Below are 22,121 nucleotides of genomic sequence, written 5' to 3'. Positions count from 1 at the left end.
AGCAATGTAAACTTTGACACACTACTGGTAGGAATGTAAACTGCTAAAACCACTTTGGAAAAACTGGTTATCATACACTGAAATTGAATGTATATACGCCCTATGACTTGACAATTCTATTCATAGGTACATATATCCAGTAGAAATCTGTGCATTTATTCACCAAAAGACATAATAAGAATGTTCATAGCAGCATTATTCACAGTAGTCAAAATCTAGAAGCAGTCTAAATGTCCACCAATAGTAGAATGGATACATTGTGTTATATTTATATAGGGAATTATATTCAGCATGAAAATGAATGAACTACAGCTTCATGCAATATGAATGAATTCCATAAATATAAAGTTGAGTGAAAGAAGCCAGACACAAAAGACATGATTCTATTTTAGGTTCAAAAACAGGAAAAACTTCCTATAGTCCTATTCAAAGTAAGTGGTGATTATGAAGATGGTAAATGGGGGTAATGATTGAGAAGGAAGACAAGGGGTTTGGAAATATTTTATTTCTTGACTTAGCTCAGGGATTGACAAATTAGAGCCATGGGTCAAATCTGACTTGCTGCCTGATTCTGTTAGTTCCATAAGCTATAACTGGTCTTTAATTGTTTGGTTTGTTTGGTTTTTTTTTGAGATGGGGTCTCACTCTGTCGCCCAGGCTGGAGTGCAGTGGTGGATCCCAGCTCACTGCAACCTCTGCCTCCCAGATTCAAGTGATTCTCCTGCCTCAGCCTCCCAAGTAGCTGGGATTATAGGCGCCTGCTACTATGGCCGGTTAATTTTGCATTTTTAGTAGAGATGGGGTTTCACCATGTTAGTTAGCCAGGCTGGTCTCGAACTCTTGACCTCAGGTGACCCACCTGCCTTGGCTTCCCAAAGTGCTGGGATTACAGGCGTGAGCCATGGCACAGGGCCCTGGTCTTTACATTTTTAAATAATTGGGGAAAATTTTAAAAATATTTCATGGCATGTGAAAAGTATGTGTCCAGAAATAAAGGTTTATTGAAACACAGCCACACACATTTGTTTACGTATTGTCTAAGGTTACTTTTGTGCTACAACCGAAAAGTTGAGTAGCTGCCACAGAGATTAATATGAACTGCAAAGCCTAACATACTTATTACCTGACTCTTTGTTAAAAAAAAATTGTGTACCCTCTCTCTTAGTTTGAGCTGCTATATTAAAGTACCATAAACTGGGTGGTTTGCAAATTAACAGAAATTCATTTCTTATCATTCTGGAGGCCAGAAATTGAAAATCAGGGTGCCAGCATGGTCAGTTCTAGTGAGAGCTGTCTTCTAGGTTGCAGACTGCCTACTTCTCATTGTATCCTCACATGGCAGAAAGACAGCTACATAACTCTCTGAGGTCTCTTTTATGAGGTTACTAATCCCGTTCATGAGGACTCCATCTCATGAATGGAGGATTCATTCCCTAATACTATCACATTGGGGATTAGGATTTCAACATATGAATATTAGGACACACAAATATTTGTTCCATACCACTGTAAGTAGTGATTATATGGGTATGTTTACTCTGTGATAATTTTGGGGGACCAGATATTTAAACTGTGATTTATATACTTACAATTCTTTGAAGTGTATATGCATACACAAAGTTTTTAAAAACTGTGCTAATACAAAGTTTTTAAAAATTTGCATTCTTAGGCCATTGATTTTAAAAACAAAAGACCTGGAATGAAAGATATGTCTTACGTAAAGAAAGGACAGAGGTCCTTACAGACATAACTCTTCATACTTGTTCCTCCAGCCTCTTAGGTTTTTAAGTTTTTTTTTGGTGGGAGTTGAAAGAATTTTGATGGACTTGATTTCAGATGCATGGGATGACTGAGGTCAGTTACATGATCACTGCTAACTGCTTTCATTATTTATAATGAAAAAGACAACATTAACTGCTTTACAAAAAACAGAAGAATCTTTTAATGGCAAAGGATTATTCATTAGATAGAAATAATTGTAACTAAAATCTGCAAAGCACTGCTCCTAAAGCAGCAGTCCCCAACCTTTTTGGCACCAGGGCCCAGTTTCATCGAAGACAATTTTTCCACTGATCGGGGTGGGGGATGATGATTTTGGGATGAAACTGTTCCACCTCAGATCATCAGGCATTAGATTCTCATAAGGAGAATGCAACCTAGATCCCTCACATGCACAGTTCACAACAGGGTTCACATTCGTATGAGAATCTAATGCTGCTGCTGATCTGACAGGAGGCAGAGCTCAGGCTGTAATGCTCTCTCGCTGGGCAGCCCTCTTCCTAGTAGGCCATGGACTGATACAGGTCCGCAGCCCAGAGGCTGGGGACCCTTGTTCTAAAGGACATCCACCCAAACAGGGATCCTCAACCAACAGATGGGCATCAGAATCACCTGAAAGGCATTTTCAAACTCATTTTCAAGGTTGTGGTGAACTACTATTACTGGAAATGTAATAGAGGGGTTCTGGGACAGCAAAGGTGAAGAATCACTGGCTTATATTACAGAAGCAGCTATGATATAGTTATGTTCACTATATGATTCTTACAACTGATAACTCTGTTAACATAGTAAGACAGGTGGAGGAAGCTTGTGGTTTCAGACATTTGAATTTAAAGTAACAATACACAGTAGAAAGCCCATACCTCTCCATTTTCAAATGTTATTTCTCGGACAAGAGGAACACATTTATCTTGAATCCAATTGTAAGTCACATCAAAATTTGTCATAGCTCCCAAGTACACCATATCTGGAGCAGAATGCTATTACAAAACAGAAAAAAAAAAAAAAAAATTAAATCTAACCTGTGCTGGCAAAAGCATGTTCTTTTTTTTTTTTTAAAGCAAAGTCTCACTCTGTCACCCACACTGGAGTACAGTGACATGATCATGGCTCACTGCAGCCTTGACCTCCCGGGCTCAAGCAATTCTCCTACCTCAGCCTCCAGAGTAGCTGGGACTACAGGTGTGTGCCACCATGCCAAGCTAATTATTTTATTTTATGCAGAGATGTGGTCTTGTTCTGTTGCCCAGGCTAAAAAGTACATTCTTAAATCCATCCATGAACTCAGAAAATCTACTGGTGTTACAAAAGAAACATAAATCATGGAACTTCCAAGAAAGAGGGCCATGGGTGGTAAAAAGCAGGTAATTCTGTGATTACCAGTGAGCTAATAATCTAATCTGTGACACCCAAGCCTATTGCTTTTTCTTGGATTTAGGCCAATTAACTCTTTTTTAGTATCCTCACCAAAGGCAGGAAGGCATTGTGAAAAGAAGAATTCTCCAAATGAATTAATTTAGCTATTCCTTAGAGCTGAAAATTTTAGAAATTACTTCTTTTAGAAGAAAATACGGATAGTAAAAAAGCCTTGAAAAATACAAGATGCTATATGGATGTAAGGCAAGACTATTTCATTTTATTACCTCCACATCTATTTCCACATTAACTCAAAATCAATTATCTATGAAGTGTCTAAAATGATTAAAATAATAGCTAATATTAATCGATAAACTTACTGTGTCTAGGCATGATTGTGAACATTTTATATGTGTTGATTCATTTAAACCTCCCAACATGCCTATAAAGCAAGTACTGTTATTATCATCCCATTTTTACTAATTAAGAAACTGAAGCGTGGGGAAGCGAAGAAACTTTCCCAGAGTAACATACCTAAGAAGATGGCACATTTGACATTCAAACCCAGTCTGATGCCACCAGAGCCCATGCTCTGAACAACCACACTACCACTGGGAGATATGTACTGCATTCTGATAATCTAGAGATGATGATACTAAGTAAGCTACTCAAAGAAATGCACTTGCAAAAAATATAAGCAAACACCTATGTGAATTTAAAATAGAAACTTTCTAAGCAAGAAATTCATTTATCTGCACAAAAATTAAAAATCTCAGTGTAAAAACACTGTAAACAACATTAAAATGAAAACTACAAATTGAAAAAATATCCATAAATGTCCTTTTTTTTTTTTTTTTTTTTTTTGGCCATTGCAATGGCAGGCCCTTGGTGAATTTGGGATAACACATGCTATGATTTTTGCCTCTTAGTTATGGTTACCACCACCTGGTAGGGCCTAATCAGCTACTTAAAGCTTCTTACCCTACAGGTTAAAAACAACCTAGCTGCTCCTTATTATCTGGCAGGTACTGAGTAAATTTATACTCCAGGAGATTTGGGAGTTTGGCTAGTACAATACTAGCCAAATACAACAGGTAGAAATGACAATCACAGGAAACTGCAGCATTTTAAAAATTTGGCTCCCAGACTGAATGCCAGAGAGGTAGAAAAGGCCTGAGAGTCAGGGGATCCCTAAGGCCAGCTCTGCTACTCTAATGCCTGTGTGACTTTAGGCTTCTGTGGTCCCATCTTCGTTTTGAAGGGTTTAGATCAGCACAAGATGATGCTTCAAACTTCCTTTCAATTCTAAAGTTCTATGATTCTATGAACATTAACACATATAAAACTACATTTTATACATGTATTTAAATTATATCTTATCATATAACATTAAGAAATAGCAACTTACCCCTGGTGGTTTGTAGATTATGTTGTCTCCACTGTATCTTTCCGGTTTTGAAACATCCCTATAGGAAGGGAGAAACAGTAATAAACCTGAATGACAGGATTCTGCAATGTAGGAATTACAGACTTGAAATACATACTTATCCATCATTGTCCCTATTATAAGACTATGCAATACCAAGAAAAGCATACATTTAAAGAAAACATTTAATATGAGGCAGACTTTTTAAAGGAAAATTTTAGTTAGTTGTTTTTGTGTTTTGTATAAGTTTAGATTGGGAGTTTTAGCACTAAAAGGTTGTTTTTGACCCCAGACTGTTTTCTAGCAACTAGGGATCAACGTAATTGGTTTGGTCACAAGGACTGAAACAAAAACAAAAACAAAAACAAAACCCGAAATAACCCACATCACTAATATATAGTTCCATAAATAAGTAATTTTTTGTTTATTTGTCCATTGTTGTTTCCTGAACCTAGTACAGTATCTGGCACACAAAAGTTGTTCAATAAAAATATGTAGAGTGAATACTACAACAAATTACTTTTGTAATCAATTATTTTTAGATTAATTGAATATTGATTTATCTCTAGTTTCTAATTAGAGTAGTCCAGGAGATAGGGGCAAGGGGTGCTAACCTAGATTGATAACAGTGAGAACAGAAAAAATGTGTTCCATTAATTGATTAATTCAATAACTATTTACTATGTGCTTCCTCTATACCAGCTATGCCTTGACATTGGGTAAACAGGAGTGAACAAAACTAACAAAACTCTCTCTCTCTCTCTCTCATGGAGTTTACATTTTGGTGAGTAGAGATAGACTAACAAGTAGATATATTTATCTTTGGTGGTTACAAAAAAATGCTATGAAGAAAATAAGTGGAATAAGTAGATAAAGAATGACAAATTAAATGATGGTAGTGCTACTTTATATAAAGTTATCAGGCAAAGACTTTCTGATGAGATGACATCTGGGAGAAGCACTTTCAGATACAGGCTCTGCTGCAGAAGTGTGCTTGCAGCATTTAATGAATATGGGTTGCGCACAGTGGCTCATGCCTACAATCCCAGCGCTTTTGGAGGCAGAGGCAGGAGGATCACTTGAGGCCAGGAGTTCAAGACCATCCTGGGCAACATGTGAGACTTCATCGCTTAAAAAACAAAAAAACAAAAAACTAATAATGCACACAATAAAACATACAAACAAAATCTTACAAAAGCATTAAAGCAAGGACAAACAATAAAGGTCAAAAGATGAAGAGGATATATTGTGCCAGACATCCAGGCTCCACTCAAGATAGCTACTACAATTGAGCCTAACAGTCATGAGCCAATGAAAAGAAATAATACTGCATGGAAGTCAAAGGATGGTTGAGATAACCTCCAATGAGGAGAGAGGGTCAAGAACAGAACCACAAAAATGATTCCATCTTGAGAAAAAGAAAAAAAAAAAAAGGAGATAAAGTCAGAGAATTCAGACAGGTAGGGGCCAAACCAGGGGGATTCAATCTAAGTGTTGACACAGCAGAAAAAGAAAAAGGTAGTTGAACATCACACCCTTCAGAGGAATTGAAAAGGATTAACATGTTTAAAAGACCACTCAATTTGGTAATTAAGAAGTCATTTTGTGACTGTGTAGAGACAAGTTTCATTAGAGCAATGGAGGTGAAAGTTAGCTTCCAAAAGGTTAAGTTTTTTACTGGTTAGAATTTGAGAAAATCATCGTAGCCAGGCATAAACTATTCTTTGAAAAAAAAAAAAAGAATAAAAAGAAAGATGACATTATAGCTTAAGAGAAGAGGCAGGTCAGGAAAGAAAGAAGCATGTTTTCAGAAAAGGAAAGCAGTTCTTGAAAAGGGTCAGGTTGAAAACACAAGAAAGCAGGAACAACTGGTGGATCAAAGCCCCAGAGGAGTTTGAAAGGACAGTTACAAGGATGCCAGTGAACAGGTTAGCCTTAGAAAGAATTGTTCCTCTGAGACAGGGAAGATATAAGAAAAGGTGGTGGAGAGATGGAGATGAATGAAGACGATAAAACTCATGCTTCTTAACAAGAAAGTGTGTTGTTTCACTGTGGTAACCCCACAGATTAGCATTTTGTCTAACATAGGCTAAGAATTAATAAATGAGTTCAATAAAAGCACGAATGAGTTGTTAACTTGTCCATTTTTTCCTGCTTGCCCACATTCTGAAATAGATAATACTATAGAAAGAAAAATAGAGTTTTAAAACCTTAAAAAGAATTCAGAGACAGGTATAAAGACTGTTTGGTGATTTTAAAAGGACTGAGATCATTTTTGGAGAGATCACCTTCAGAAAATGACCAAATACAACAGGAATTTAACATGGCAGCCAAACCAACCCACTAACACACTTTTAAATCAGATACTTACCCAAATGCAGAAAGAAAGGCACAGTCATCATGCAAAATATTCGCTACTCGTTCAAAAACTCTATAGTTGTCCGAGTCCTTTTGCTCAAAATATCCAATGATATTTCTTTTGCTGCGCTGTAAAATAAAGTATGTAATTATTTTGCAAACACACATAGTTTTATAAACATGTTATTTCATTTACCCCTTATCTTAGTCTAGTTATTATTCAAATGAAGTATGACTATAAATGCATATTTAGTTTTTTAACACCTAGTCCAAAACTATTAAAGATTACATTGGGTTGAAAACAATCTTAACTATAATAAATATAATCATAAACATTTCCTTCTAGCATTTAAAATTTTTAAGAACTAGATAACTATTTGATCAGTGACAATCTTTTCCTAAGTAAGGGGACTAATTCTAAAATGTGTTAAAACAATGTATCAATCATAACTTGTGACTGTTGGAGAGACTCCTCCACGGCTCTCTCACACTCCTACCCATCTTACTGGGTCTACCAAAAAATGCAAGACTGACTACTCTTTCTCCAGGCCATTTCTCAGAGTTGTGCTTGCAGCAAGCAACACTGAGATATGAGGGAATGCCTCCAGCCAGGACAAATGCAGGGTTACTGCTTGCTCTGAAATAGTGAGTTCCCCAGGCTCAGTGTCCCTCTCCTGTGACATAACCCACTGCATGTACAGGTATCCATCTGGGGAGTCCTCTGTATTGCCTCCATAGGATTTGGAGGGCAAGGAAACAAATGCAAACATGCTCACACTACTTGCTGTGATGTGAGCAATAAAGTCCTTTGTCTCTGACCCAGCAGTCTTGTGTCTTCTAACAGAATCCATGAAATGGTAATTGATTAGCTTAGCTTGCAAGTAGGGTAAAATCGAATCTCAAACCTGACAGTGATGATTGGTGATTGTGATAGAGCCCAAACTCAATTGCTTTTGCTTTTGTTGCTGTTGTCTTTAAAACACTACCCAATGTACAAAGAAAGGGGTGTGCTAAACTTACTATTAAGCAGAGGCTATTTTAGAGGACATTAAAACTCATAAAAAGAGCTCATACAAGAGTGATTAGAGCAGACACCCTGAAGGTCTCCACAAGAAAAATACAGAAGCTCTGGTTGTATACACTTGACTTTAACTTCCATTTCTTTATAATTGAGGCTTTCATATGTGCTCAATTCACATTAGTACAGCTTTACTGTATGCTATATCTTTCATCCAGAAGTTCAGTATAACGTAAGTATTTCCCTTGAGATTAATTCAAAAAAATTCAACCCATTAACTATATGTATGTCAAATCCACGGCAATAAACTATAGCAGAATGTCCAGATTTTTTGTTTGCATTAGAATTTGTTTACATTAATCAGGGAATGTTCATTTAATCTAGCAAAAGTTACAACTTACATCAAGAGTGGTGATTTCTGCTAAGTCCCGAATTTCTTGAATGGGGTTACTTTTTTGTTGCCTGATGTAATCTGCCAGTGCTTTCACTGATCGCTGACCCCTGTATTCTCTCTTCATCATCATCCCATTACGAAACAATTTGAGGGTTGGGTATTTGCTTATCCTGTATCTCTGGGCTATGTCAGCTAAAAGAATGAAAAAAAATTATTTACCCCCATATGTAGTCAGGGTGAGCCCATTAGCCTAATGGTCAAAAATCTTACAATTGCTTAGTGAGAACTTTTTGGTTCAAGTCATTATTTTTCAGTGAGAGAGAAAAAAATAGTAATAATCAGGACTTGAGTTTACACTAGTTAAGAGACCAGGTTCTGGACTGGGTTTAAATCCTAATTTGCGACTTACTGGCCATGTGAACTTGTAAAATGCATAAACTCTCCATGCCTTAGTTCTCATCTAGTATATAAGGATAATCATTTCTACCACGTAAGATTGTCTTAAGAATCAAATTAAATAATACAACAGATGCCACAGTAAGCATGGCACATGAACAATGACTATAAAAACAGCAATAATAATAATGCCTTATTGGGTTCGACAGACATTAAAATACCTGACAGCAGCATATAAGCTGGGGAGGGAAGGTAAGCAGGAGGTAAATTATGCTAAATATTCTAAAGTCTTTGCATGGTCCAGGAAGAGGCAAAAGTACTTATAATATTTTGTTTAGTCAAGGTTGTACTTTATTCTCTCTACTATAGGCAATCAAAAATACTAAAAGTATATTAGAGGTTAAAAGGGAAATATGAGCTCTCAGAAGGGGGGCTGGAGAAAAGATATAATACTCTGGCAAACTAAGTAACTAAGATTATATAATACTTTGGCAAACTCCACGTGGATTTATAAAGTAGAAATCATGATTGATTACTAAAATTCTTTAAACAGAATACAAATATGAGTAAACAACGGGAACAACTGGTCATACTGAGATTGAAAAGAATGCTTTATTCATCAAATCACAGAAATCTGAAGTAAGACATTTTAATTTATGCATAATTAACATAGACAATAATCTGTCTGCTTTAGGAGTTGGTACTTCCTTGAAGCAGATGAGTAATAGATACATATCAACTACATGCCCCTTTTCAACCTGATAAATTACAAGGAGAGACTATGTCTTTGGGGTGTTATAAAGATGATGGGTCCTATTACCTGAGCAAGGACTTAATGAGATTAAATTGGTACTACAAATTGAGAAATGAGAGAGAGGTACCATAAACAAGTAGAAGTCTTTTAAATAAAATAAAGACAACTGTAATAAAGCAAAAGCCACAAAGACTTGAGTTTATCCTACTTACAATGACAAATAACCTGAGAAATCATAAAAATTAAAAAAAAAAAAACTTTGATTTTTTTTTTTTTTCTTTTTGAAGATAGGGTCTTGCTGTGTCACCCAGGCTGGAGTGCAGTGGCACGATCTCAGCTCACTGCGACCTTAACTTCCTGGACTTAAGCAATCATCCCACTTCAGCCTCCAGAGTAGCTGGGACAACAGATGTGTACCACCATGCCTGGCAAATCTTCTCAAATTTTTTTAATTTTTAATTTTTTTTTTTTTAGAGATGAGGTCTCACTATGTCACCCAGGTCAGTCTTGAGCTCCTGAACTCAAGCAATCCTCCTGCCTCAGCCTCCCAAAGCTGGGATTACAGTTGTGAGCTACTGTGCCTAGCTATAAAATGAATTTTTGCATGATGTATAAACAAAAAGTGTTTAAAAATTAGATCAAATAGTTCTAATGGCCAACACTACGGTGTTGTAGTCTTGAGAATGGAAAATGCTTTTTTAAAAGTTACTATTTTGGCCAGGCCCAGGGGCTCATGCCTGTAATCCCAGAACTTTGGGAGGCTGAGGTGGGTGGATCACTTGAGGTCAAGAGTTTGAGACCAGCCTGGCCAACATGGCAAGACCCTGTCTCTACTAAAAATACAAAAATTAACCAGGCATGGTAGCGCAAGCCTGTAATCCCAGCTACCCGGTGGCCGAGGCACAAGAATCTCTTGAAACTGGGAGGTGGAGGTTGCAGTGAACCAAGTTCGTGCCAGTGTACTCCAGACTGGGCGACAGAGTGAAACCCTGTCTCAACAACAACAACAAAAAAAAGTTACTATTTCTCCAAATGCCTATCAATAGGAGACTGGCTGAATAAAGTATGGTACCCATATAATGAAGTACTAGGCTGTAATATAAAGAAATAAAAAAGATCTCTGTTTGTTGCTAAGGAGCAATCTTCAAGATAAGTTAAAAAAAAAACAAAAAACAAACAAAAAAAAAGCCAGGTGCAGAAGAGTGTGTACAGGTCAAATATTTTGTATAAGAAATAGGGAGAAGAAACTTGGAGAAGAAATATAAATACATATGTATATACATGCACATATATTTACATGTTATATATGCTTGCTTATATAGTTGTCTTTCCTCTACCCACAAAAAAAACACCAATGGGAGAAAATGGATGGAGAGGTCTAGGATACATTCCCTGACTATACTTTGGTTTTACAGTTTTGACTTTGGAACCATGGAAATGTTTAACATTAAAACAAAATAAAATTTTTTAAAAATTTAGTACTGGCATTGTTATTTTGAAATTAAATACATACACATATATTACCGATAAATCATGTTAATGCCATTAAGAATCAAGATTTTCAGTAAAGGAAAAAATATATAAAACTGAGTAATTAAGTAAAAACCCTATAATAATTTGAATTGGAAGTCCTGGTATGACCTCATGTTTTTCTCTTTCAAAAAATACACTTCTAAGATCCTTCCACTGATAGCTATTATCAGTAAGTTAATTCCAATAAGTTTGATGATTCATATAACTCCCATGAAAATATAACTTATTGAAACTGACACTAGAAGACACAGAAGATATAAATGGTCCTAAAATTATTGCCAGGTATAGTGACACATGCCTACAGCCCCAAGGCAGGAGGTTTGCTTGAGCAAAAGAGTTCAAGACTAGACTGGGCAACATAGCAAGACCCCATCTCAAAAAAGAATCCTACAATTATTAAAGAACCCATATCTAATTCAAAGCCTTTCCACAAATGAAACTCCATTCCCAGCCATCTTCACCAGTAAATTCTGCCAAACATTTAAGGAGCCAATAATGGCAATTTTACACAAACTATTCCAGAGAATACAAAAACAAGGAACACTTCCCAACTAGTTTTCGAGGTCAACGTAATCTTTATGGGAATCCTGATAAGAAAATTACGAGGAAAAAAAAGTATTTGTTAATCTTACTCAAGAACACAGATGCAAAACTTGAATAGAAATATTAAGAAACAGCGCTACATACAGAGGATAATATATCACAAGAAAGCTGGATTTAGTCTAGTACTTCAGTTTAGATAAATATTTGAAAACCAATTAATGTACAGCACAACACTGACAGAATAAAAGAGAAAAATTTTGTTATCTCTCAAAAGCAGAAAAGCATTTGATAAAAATCTATATCCATTCATGCTTAAACACTTTTAGTAAACTAGGAAGAGAACTTCCTTAACTGAAAAAAGGATATTTAAATAAACAAATAACAAACAACTGAATGATGATATACTAAAAGCTTTCAAGCTGAGATCAAAAAAGAAAAAAAGATGCCTGCTATCACTTCTATATAACACTGATTTGGAGTTCTTGATCAAAATAATAATAATAATAAAAAGACTGGAAAGGAAGAGATGTCATTTTTTGCAGATGTTTTTATTGAGTTCACAGAAAATCCAAAAGGGAATCTACAAATGGATTTCCACTTGCAAGCAGGGTGTAGTGGGTAGCAGAAATGTATTGGTCCTACTGAAACAACCAGAAAAAACTTTGTATCATATTTTTAAGATATCAGAAATCATGAAAGCAATGAAGACTAAAGGAACTGACATTCCAGGAAGGGAAGAACCATTCCTAGGGTAAGCAAAGATCACTAGCCATTTTCTTTCCTATAGGTTTCCTGTGTAATTCGTTTCGGAAATTAAGTCTGCAGTTGCAGATTTAGGGCTGAGAATTATACCTGCATAGGCAAAAGAAATGTCTCCAGAGGATGTCTGCTAAGTGCTGGGGTGATACAGGAACCTGCAGCGTTGGGTCACAAATATGAATAATCTCCTACGGCCTCCTGGTACTTAGGAGACAGCATCTACTTTGGAAAGGACCTGTAACCCTGCATCAAGACCACATGCAGCCAAGACAACTGTCAGATTTTGAAGCCAAAAAGACCGGGAAGCATCTAGACATTTAAAAAAAAACCACGAATTTTTAAGACAGACAGGAAGAAAGGTACTTGTGACATGTACTAGAGACAACTGATTAGTATTCAGAATATAAAAAGAATGAACTAAAAAAAGATTACCAAAAAGATAAGTGAGCTAAAGCTATCAGTGTATGAAAGAAACACAGATTGCCAATAAATATATTACATATGTTCAGTTGTAATCAGAAAGTTACAAATTAAAACTCCCATATAACATTTTGTCTTTCATACTGGCAAAAAATCAATAATAAAAAAAATTTTTAAGACTGACCTACAGATTGGGAGAAAATTTTTGCAACCTACTCATCTGACAAAGGGCTAATATCCAGAATCTACAAAGAACTCAAACAAATATACAAGAAAAAAACAAACAACCCCATCAAAAAGTGGGGAAAGGATATGAACAGACATTTCTCAAAAGAAGACATCCATACAGCCAACAGACACATGAAAAAATGCTCGTCATCACTCGCCATCAGAGAAATGCAAATCAAAACCACAATGAGATACCATCTCACACCAGTTAGAATGGCAATCATTAAGAAGTCAGGAAACAACAGGTGTTGGAGAGGATGTGGAGAAATAGGAACACTTTTACACTGTTGGTGGGATTGTAAACTAGTTCAACCATTATGGAAAACAGTATGGCGATTCCTCAAGGATCTAGAACTAGATGTACCATATGACCCAGCCATCCCACTACTGGGTATATACCCAAAGGATTATAAATTACTCTACTACAAAGACACATGCACACGTATGTTTATTGTGGCACTATTCACAATAGCAAAGACTTGGAATCAACCCAAATGTCCATCTGTGACAGACTGGATTAAGAAAATGTGGCACATATACACCATGGAATACTATGCAGCCATCAAAAAGGATGAGTTTGCGTCCTTTGTAGGGACATGGATGCAGCTGGAAACCATCATTCTTAGCAAACTATCACAAGAAGAGAAAACCAAACACCGCATGTTCTCACTCATAGGTGGGAACTGAACAATGAGATCACTTGGACTCGGGAAGGGGAACATCACACACTGGGGCCTATCAGGGGGAGGGGGGAGGAGGGAGGGATTGCATTGGGGAGTTATACATGATATAAACGTTATGCACATGTACCCTAGAACTTAAAGTATAATAAAAAAAAAAATAAATAAATAAATAAATAAATAAAATAAAATAAAAAAGACTGAAATTCTATAATATGAAACCCTATGAAAGTAAAATATTCCTAGTAGGTTTCATTTAGGTTCAATATTCAATGTTAATAAAGGTAAGCTAGCCTAGCTGGTGCCTACTTTGTCAACAAGAAGTCAAGGAATCTTTTTTTATACTCAAAGACTTTTTAATATCCAAAGGATCTGGCAGAGAGGATATGAGATGGACTCAGCAGCAAAGAAACTAGTCTAATAGAAAACATCTATTTTCCATCTGTGTCCTAAGTATTAGTATGAAAATGGACAGCAAGATGCACTACAGGAGATAATATAATGCTTTTAACTTTCTAAACTTGATGAATTAGTGGGCACAATGAGAAAGCAGTGTGCTAATACCAAGTTTGCATAAACTAGGAGTAGAATAAATAAGGTTAGAGACAGACTCTAGAGGGTCTTAAGCACTAAGCTGATGGAGTTTGAATTTTATCCTGTTTGTGATAAGCAGCCACTGAGCTGTAGAGCTGGGCTTTCAAAAAATTCACCTGGCAGTAGTAGAGAACCAGGGAGACTAGTAAGGAAGCTGCCGTAATAGTTGTGGCAAAAATCACAACAGTCTATTAACAAACATTCCAACCTTTAGGTTGCTTTAAAATTCTGGTTATAGAGATAAAAAGATTTAAAATATTTGAAAACTATTAGGGGATTAGATACTCATTTGCTTCATTCTCAAACAACATCCTGGCAGCAGGCATGCTGCATGATGCAGTGGCATTTAATTATTAAGAAGCAAAAACCTTAAAATTACATTGATCAATAATCTCAGACATAATGCTGACTTTTTTTTTTTAACAAGCTTCGGCCAAAAGTGATTTTAAGATAATTAGAATGTGACACTTTGACAACATAACAAAGAATGACTTAAGGGGTATAATAAATGGGTTTTTTAAATTAACTGGATAGAGCAAATGTTAAAATGGATGTCAGAGAAATTATAAATCCCAGAAGGTTAACAACTCACTGATTGGAAAATTAGCATGTATTTTTGCTCCAATGGTCACTTACCTTTCCTTGATGGGTCCTGCCTGCCTGCCTCACTAATGCCCAGCAGGGCTCCAAATGGGGGAACTGCCTCATACTCTTGTTTCAGCAACGTCTTTCCCTGCAATGGTTATCCATGGCAGAAAATACAAAGAGGCAGATCATTTCAACAGGAAAGTTTTATTGTTCTTCTGGTCCCAGGAGAAGGACCACTGCTGCCTATATACCTCTTCCCATTCCCAAACTGTACCCCTCAAAACAAACAACAACAAAAAAACCCAGAAAGACAAATATCCTCAAAAAACAAAACAAAACAAAACACCTCAACAGAAAACTGATAAGCAAAGCCTAGAAGCTGACTCAGAACTCAGGCTTAACTGCTCATCCAAATTATGTTCTATGCACATAAATTCTTCACTTCATATTTTCTTGTTCTTAATATGGTACTTATATATAGTTCCTATAAAAAGCTTCTCAATTTCCAATAAGTAAGGTCCTAGTTGCACTGGAAGACAGACAGGTAAGAGTAACTCAGGTATATGGGTGCATGTGCTACCTAATCAAGGTACAATTACAAAGTACTTTCCTAAAAACCGAGTGTGGGTCTGTTCTGCACTGACCAGCAAACATATGAATGCCTCTTGCTTAGTGCCATACAGCCCAAGGCCACTGGAGGTCAGCAGAGAACCTGGTCCCACCAGGGGCTGACTGATGGGACTTTCTACATCCAAGGCAGCATGACCACCAAGGAGAATAATGAATTCTACTCCCGAATTCCCCAAATAATAAGACTGCATAAGATGAGACGTGATGATGATCCATAGTTGAAGCAAGGCCATGTTTTAACTGTGTGCATGTGTACATGCATGTGTACACATGTGTCTATGTGTGTTTAGAAATTTTGGAAAGCAGAAAATTATAAAGAAGAAAATAAGAACCACTTCCAACCACCACTGGAGAAAACCACTATTAACATTTTGGTTTATATTTTGGTAACTTTGAAGAAAAGTTGTTTAACTAGCAGAGATATATTTCAATTCAGAAAAAATAAACTCTGAGGTTAGTCAAATAGTAAAGTAATAGCATCAATACTTGCAGAATGGGTTTTGGCAGCTTGGAAGAAATTCCCAGAGAGAGTAGAGCATTACCAACACTCTTAATGGCATGAAGGCCAACATTATGTTTAAAAAAAAAACTCGACTCAGTTGAGAAATGATGCACAAGAGTCAGACTCTGAATGTAAAGTTGTTTCAGAATAACTTGAACAAATTTATTCTCCTTTTAAGGCACACACATTAATGACACAATTTTTAAAATCTATTTCTAACTGAATCTAAGATAGTTTTTACAATAGGTATAAAAAAATTCTAAGTGCCCTTATCTCTCATCATAAACAAAAATCAACTCAAAATGGATTAAAGACATAAATCTAAGACCCGAAACTATAAAACCAGTAGAAGAAAACATAGGCGAAATACTTCTGGACATTGGTCTGGGCAAAAATTTTATGGATACGGCTTTAAATGCACAGGCAAAAAAAAGCAAAAACAGACAAATGGGATTTTATCAAACTAAAAAGCTTCTGGAGGGCAAGGGAAACACAACAGAGTGAAGAGGTAACCTGAGAATTAGTGGAAATATCTGTAAACTAAATATCTGATAAGGGATTAACATTCAGAATATACAAGAAACACAAGCAACAACAACAACAAAATCCAATTTTAAAAAGGGCATAGCATCTCAAGAGACATTTCTCAAAAGACATACAAATGGCCAAAGGGCATATGAAAAAAAATCATCAGTTTCACTAATCATGTGGTTACATACAAATAGAAACCACAATGAGGTATCATCTCACCCCAGTTAGAATGGTTATTAACAAAAACATGAAAAAAATTAATACTGGAGAGGATTTGGAGAAAGGGAAGCATTCATATGTTGTTGATGAGACAGTAAAACAGAATGGAAGTTCCTCAAAAACTAAAAATAGAACTACCACATGATCCAGCAATTCCATTACTGGGTATTTATCCAAAGAAAGGAAATCAGTATAGCAAGGACATATCGCACCTCCATGTTTACTGCAGCACTATTTACAATAGTCAAAATATGAAATCAACCTAAGTGGCCAACAACAGATGAATGGATAAAGAAAATGTGGGGCTGGGCACGGTGGCTCACACCTATAATCCCAGCACTTTGGGAGACCAAGGCGGGCGGACCACGAGGTCAAGAGATCGAGACCATCCTGGCCAACATGGTGAAACCCCGTCTCTACTAAAAACACAAAAATTAGCTGGGTGTGGTGGTGCGCGCCTGCAGTTCCAGCTACCTGGGAGGCTGAGGCCTCCTTGAACCCAGGAGGCAGAGGTTGCAGTGAGCCAAGATCGTGCCACTGCACTCCAGCCCCTGGCAACAGAGCGAGACTCCGTCTCAAAAAAAAACAAAAAACAAAAAACAAAAAAAGCACATATTCAAGCTCTAACAGCCTGGGATTCCCTGGGAAAAATAGAGGAGGCACTACAGACCTGTTTTGGGAAAAACCTCTGTTTTCCTCATGAAACCCGAGAAACAATCTAAGGCTCTGTTCTGTTTTGCATTGAGTTATCTGACATTTTTTACTTTGAAAGGTATCAGAGATTACTTTGAATTACGAGAGAACTAGGTAGGAAATGCACCTTTGGGCATGCTTAATGGCAGTTATGATTAATACTTGACTCTGCACTTTTGGATTAGAGAAACATGCTCTTGGCCCCCTAGAAGGTATGGAAATGTCCCCATATCCCACCGAGAGATAAGACTCCATGGGAGATGGGCTGGCTCCCTCTTTTTTTGGGATGCAGGATCTGGTATAAAAATAGGACCCTTAATTTGGGGGATCTGTTTTGCATTCCAGCTATGCCTGCTTATTAGGCTGTAGAAACTGCATGCTTTCCTGGCCCTGTTCCTCCAAGGGCTCCACCCTGAAGCCAGTAATCTAATTAAAAAACTGGGAAGTAAAAAATCTTACAACTACTGGATCTTCTGTCTGTGTATTTACATATGTTGTGTGTGATGTAAAAAAAGCTTCTATTGGCTTAAAACTAGTAAGTGCTTAAATCAAGCTATAAATTATATCTTTTCTGACCTAATTAATCTCTTAGATATTAGGTCCCCTGAGTCAAAAAATGACATATTTGGCTTATTTGGTATAAACATCACACAAGAAGCATTGCCAAATAAGAGATGGTATTTGGCTTTCTTTGGGCTGTATTTGTATAAATATGTTACTGGTATGTGTTTTAAAATTATGAGAAACTCCTATTCTGAAATGACTTAGTCTATGTTATTAATAATTATAATTGATATGTAAAATTGCTGTATGGCACAGAAGCAAAATTAACTTGTCAATTGTGGTGTTAATAGTGGCTGTCCTAAGACTTTTGTCATCCACAGACAATTGTTGTCTTGTATTGATCCTCTTCAGACAGTCGTTTTAAAATCAACTATAGAACTCTAACAGGTATTCTTGAATGCAGGCTTCTGATAACTCTGGAGATTCTGACTTCAGAGGAAAAAGCATTCAGGACTCATGGAGAGCTGAAATGTTCATGACTATTAAGCAAGACAGGCATTAACTTCATGGACCTAACTAACAGAGGACTAAAATAATCTTTTTTTGACTTTTTGCTTAAAATGTTGCTGATCGTTTGTTTTGTTTTTAAGAATCAAGGAAATTTTTGAGTGATTAACAGCTTTAATAATTGAGTAAAGTATACTCCTGTGAACAAAATTTGGAGCATATTTGTTTCTATCTGATTTTTGCAGAATTTGGAAACTATTTGTAAGTATTCTTAACTTATAGCAATACAATTATTTGCATAGGTGGAATAAGAATGTTTTCTTTTGCAACATGACACAATTGGAAAAATTTGTTATTTTACCAAGGCTTTGACTAGAATGGTGTGCTTTCCTTTAAGGAATCAATCTTGACTTATAGAGCCAGTAAAAGCCCCTTGGGAAAACTGGCCTCACACCTTGTCTACACAGTCTCTGTACATGGTTTCTGACCTCTGGTAAGTAAAGAATGTCACTTTCTGATAGGCCCAGGAGCCCAAGTTATCTTGGGACCTCCAGAGGAAAGGAATTTGCTAAACTCATAGGTATTTGAGGATACAAACCCATTGCTGGGCTTGACTTTTTAAAAAAAGACTAACCTGAGATTCCTTTTACGAAGAAAAGTTCCATCAAAGCCAATTAAGAAAGCCTATGTGAAAAATAATTATTCTTGTTGCACTTTATACAAATAACCAGGCCAAGTATAATAAAGCAAACAGCCTGGGACTCCCATGTCTTACCAAATCAGTCTTACCATGATTTGTCATTAGTAAAAATGAGGACTGGAGAGAAAACTATAGTACACCTGTCTCATCAGTTGTTTTTGAGTTTTTTTCTGCAATTGAGACTGACTCTGCTTATTCCTGTGAATCAACCACTCATCTCTGGCTGGTACTCAGAAGAAGCAAGAGGGACGGATATCAACTTTTGTAGAACTCAGAGTTATGAATGGCCCTCGACATACCAATGCTTTCTGACTCAGCTCCTCTCTACCCTGAATAAAAGAGACCTTAATAGTTAGGCAGGAATATCATTGCCCCTATTCAGGCTCAAGTTACAGAATATGGATCGTTGTCCCTCTACCATCCTTAGGATTAAGGGTTCCCTTGTAAAAGAGAGAGGGGAAATATGCCAGAGGCCACTGAACCAGGGCAACTCTGTCAGAGGCATTCAAACCAGAGTGACTCCATGCTGAATAGGGGCCGGGTAAAATAAGGCTGAGGCTTACTGAGCTGCATTCCCAGGAGCTTAGGCATTCTAAATCACAGGATGAGACAGGAGGTCGGCACAAGGTAACAGGTTGCAAAAACCTTGCAGGTTGCAGTAAAGAAGCTGGCCAAAACCCAACAAAACCAAGATGACAATGAAAGTGACCTCTAGTCATCCTCAGTGCTCATTATGTGCTAATTATCATGCTTAAAAAAAAAGAAAACACTCCTAGCAGCACCATGACAGTTTACAAATGACATGGCAATGTCAGGAAGTTACCTTACATGATCTGAAAAGGGGAGGAAGTTCCAGGAATTGCCCACCACTTCCCTGGAAAACTCATAAATAATCCACCGCTTGTTTAGCATATAATCAAGAAGTAACCATAAAAATAGCCAGCCAGCAGCCCTTGCAGCTGCTCTCCCTATGGAGCAGCCATTTTTAAAATTCCCTTGCTTTCCTAATAAACTTGCTTTAACAAAAAAAAAAGAAAGAAAAGAAATATGACCCAGCCAGTGAAAAAGGGAATGACAGGAATAGTACTGATCTGTAAATTGTTTTGGGCAGTATGGCCACTTTAACGATATAAATTCATTTCCACAGAATTAGAAAAAACTGTTGTAAATTCATACAGAACCAAAAAAGAGCCTGAATAGCCAAAGCAAATCTAAGCAAAAAGAACAAAGCCAGAGGCATCATATTACTGAACTTCAAACTATACTACAAGGCTATGATAACCAGAACAGTATGATACTAGTACAAAACCAGATGCATAGAATAATGAAACAGAACAGAGAACTCAGAAATAAAGCCACACACTTAAAACCACCTGATCTGCCACAAAATCAACAAAAATAAGCAATGGAAGAAGACTCCCTGTTCAATAAATGGTATTGGAATAACTGGCTATCCACATGCAAAAGAATGAAACTGGACCTCTACATATCATCATATACAAAACTTAAGTCAAGACGGATTAAAGACTTAAACGTACAACATCAGACTACAAAAATCCTGTAAGAAAAACTAGGAAATACCCTGCTCGACATCGGCCTTGGCAAAAAATGTATGGCTAAGACACCAAAAGCAATTATGACAAAAACAAAAACTGGTAAGTGGGACCTAATTAAACTAAAGAGCCTCTGAACTGCAAGAGAAACTATCAAGGAAGCAAACAGACAACCTACAGTATGGAAGAAAATATTTGCAAATCATGCATTCAACAAAGGTCTACTATCTAGAATCCATAAGGAACTTATTAAATCAATAAACAAAACACAAATAACCCCAGTAAAAAGTAGGCAAAGGCCTGTAATCCCAGCACTTAGGGAGGCTAAAGTGGATGGATCACCTGAGGTGAGGTGTTTGAGACCAGCCTAGGCAACACGGTGAAACCCCATCTCTACTAAAAACACAAAATTAGCCGGGCACGGTGGTGTGTGCCTGTAGTCCCAGCTATTTGGGAGGCTGAGGCAGGAGAATCACTTGAACTAGGTGGCAGAGGTTGCAGTGAGCTGAGAGTGTACCATTGCACTCGAGCCTGGGCAACAAGAGTGAAACTCTGTCTCAAAAAAATAAAAATAAAAATAAATAAAAAAACAAAAAGTGGACAAATGATGTGAACAGACACTTTTCAAAAGAAGACATACAAGCAGCCAACAAATGTATGAAAAAATGCTCATCATCACTAATCATCAAAGAAATGCAAATCAAAACCACAATGAGATACCACCCCACGCCAGTCAGAATAGCTTTTGTTAAAAACTCAAAAAAGAACAGATGGTGGCAAGGCTGCAGAGAAAATGAAACACTTAAACAACTGTTGATGGGAAAGTAAACTACTCCAACTATGGAGAGCAGTGTGGAGATTTCACAAAGAACTAAGAGTTGAACTACCATTCAACCCAGCAATCCCATTACTGGGGATATACCCAAGGGAAAATAAATTGTCCTACCAAAAGGACACAAGCATGCATATGTTCCTCGCAGCACTATTCACAACAGCAAAACCACAGAACCAACGTAGGTATCCATCAACAGTGGACTGGATAAAGAAAATGTGGTACATATACACAACTGATTACTATGCGGCCATAAAAATCAACAAAATCATGTCCTCTGCAGATGTCCATCAATGGCAGACTGAAAAAGAAAATGTGGTACACATATGCCATGGTACACTATGCAGCCATATATAAGAATGAAATCATGTCCTTTGCAGCAACATAGATGCAGCTGGAGGCCATTATCCTAAGTGAACTAACACAGAAACAGAAAACAAAATACTACATGTTCTCACTTTTAAATGGGAGCAAAATATTAGGTATACATGGACATAAAGAGGCAAACAACAGACACTGTGGACTACTAGAGAGAGGCAAGAGCAAGTGGGACAAGGACTAAAAAGCTACCTATTGGGTACTATGTTCACAGCAGGTTGACAGGTGCAGTTATACCCCAAATCT

At 36.9% G+C, this 22,121-nt stretch overlaps 1 protein-coding gene across 1 annotated transcript in view; it reads right to left on the bottom strand.

Annotated features, from left to right (window-relative positions):
- ERP44 (endoplasmic reticulum protein 44) overlaps positions 1-22,121 on the bottom strand; it is a 122,298-nt gene that overhangs the window by 31,581 nt on the left and 68,596 nt on the right. Inside the window, exons 5-8 of the mRNA XM_033237981.1 lie at positions 8,339-8,523; positions 6,933-7,048; positions 4,544-4,601; positions 2,643-2,759 (exon numbers count right to left, since the gene is read on the bottom strand). Coding sequence (XP_033093872.1) covers positions 2,643-2,759; positions 4,544-4,601; positions 6,933-7,048; positions 8,339-8,523 — 476 coding nt within the window. The remainder of the gene's footprint in view (positions 1-2,642; positions 2,760-4,543; positions 4,602-6,932; positions 7,049-8,338; positions 8,524-22,121) is intronic.

The sequence above is a fragment of the Trachypithecus francoisi genome, unplaced genomic scaffold, assembly GCF_009764315.1.
Source record: "Trachypithecus francoisi isolate TF-2019V2 unplaced genomic scaffold, Tfra_2.0 Lachesis_group16, whole genome shotgun sequence".
NCBI classification, from domain to species: domain Eukaryota; kingdom Metazoa; phylum Chordata; class Mammalia; order Primates; family Cercopithecidae; genus Trachypithecus; species Trachypithecus francoisi.
The sequence above is the reverse complement of the archived record's forward strand: the minus strand, read 5'-3'. Positions and strand labels throughout refer to the sequence as shown.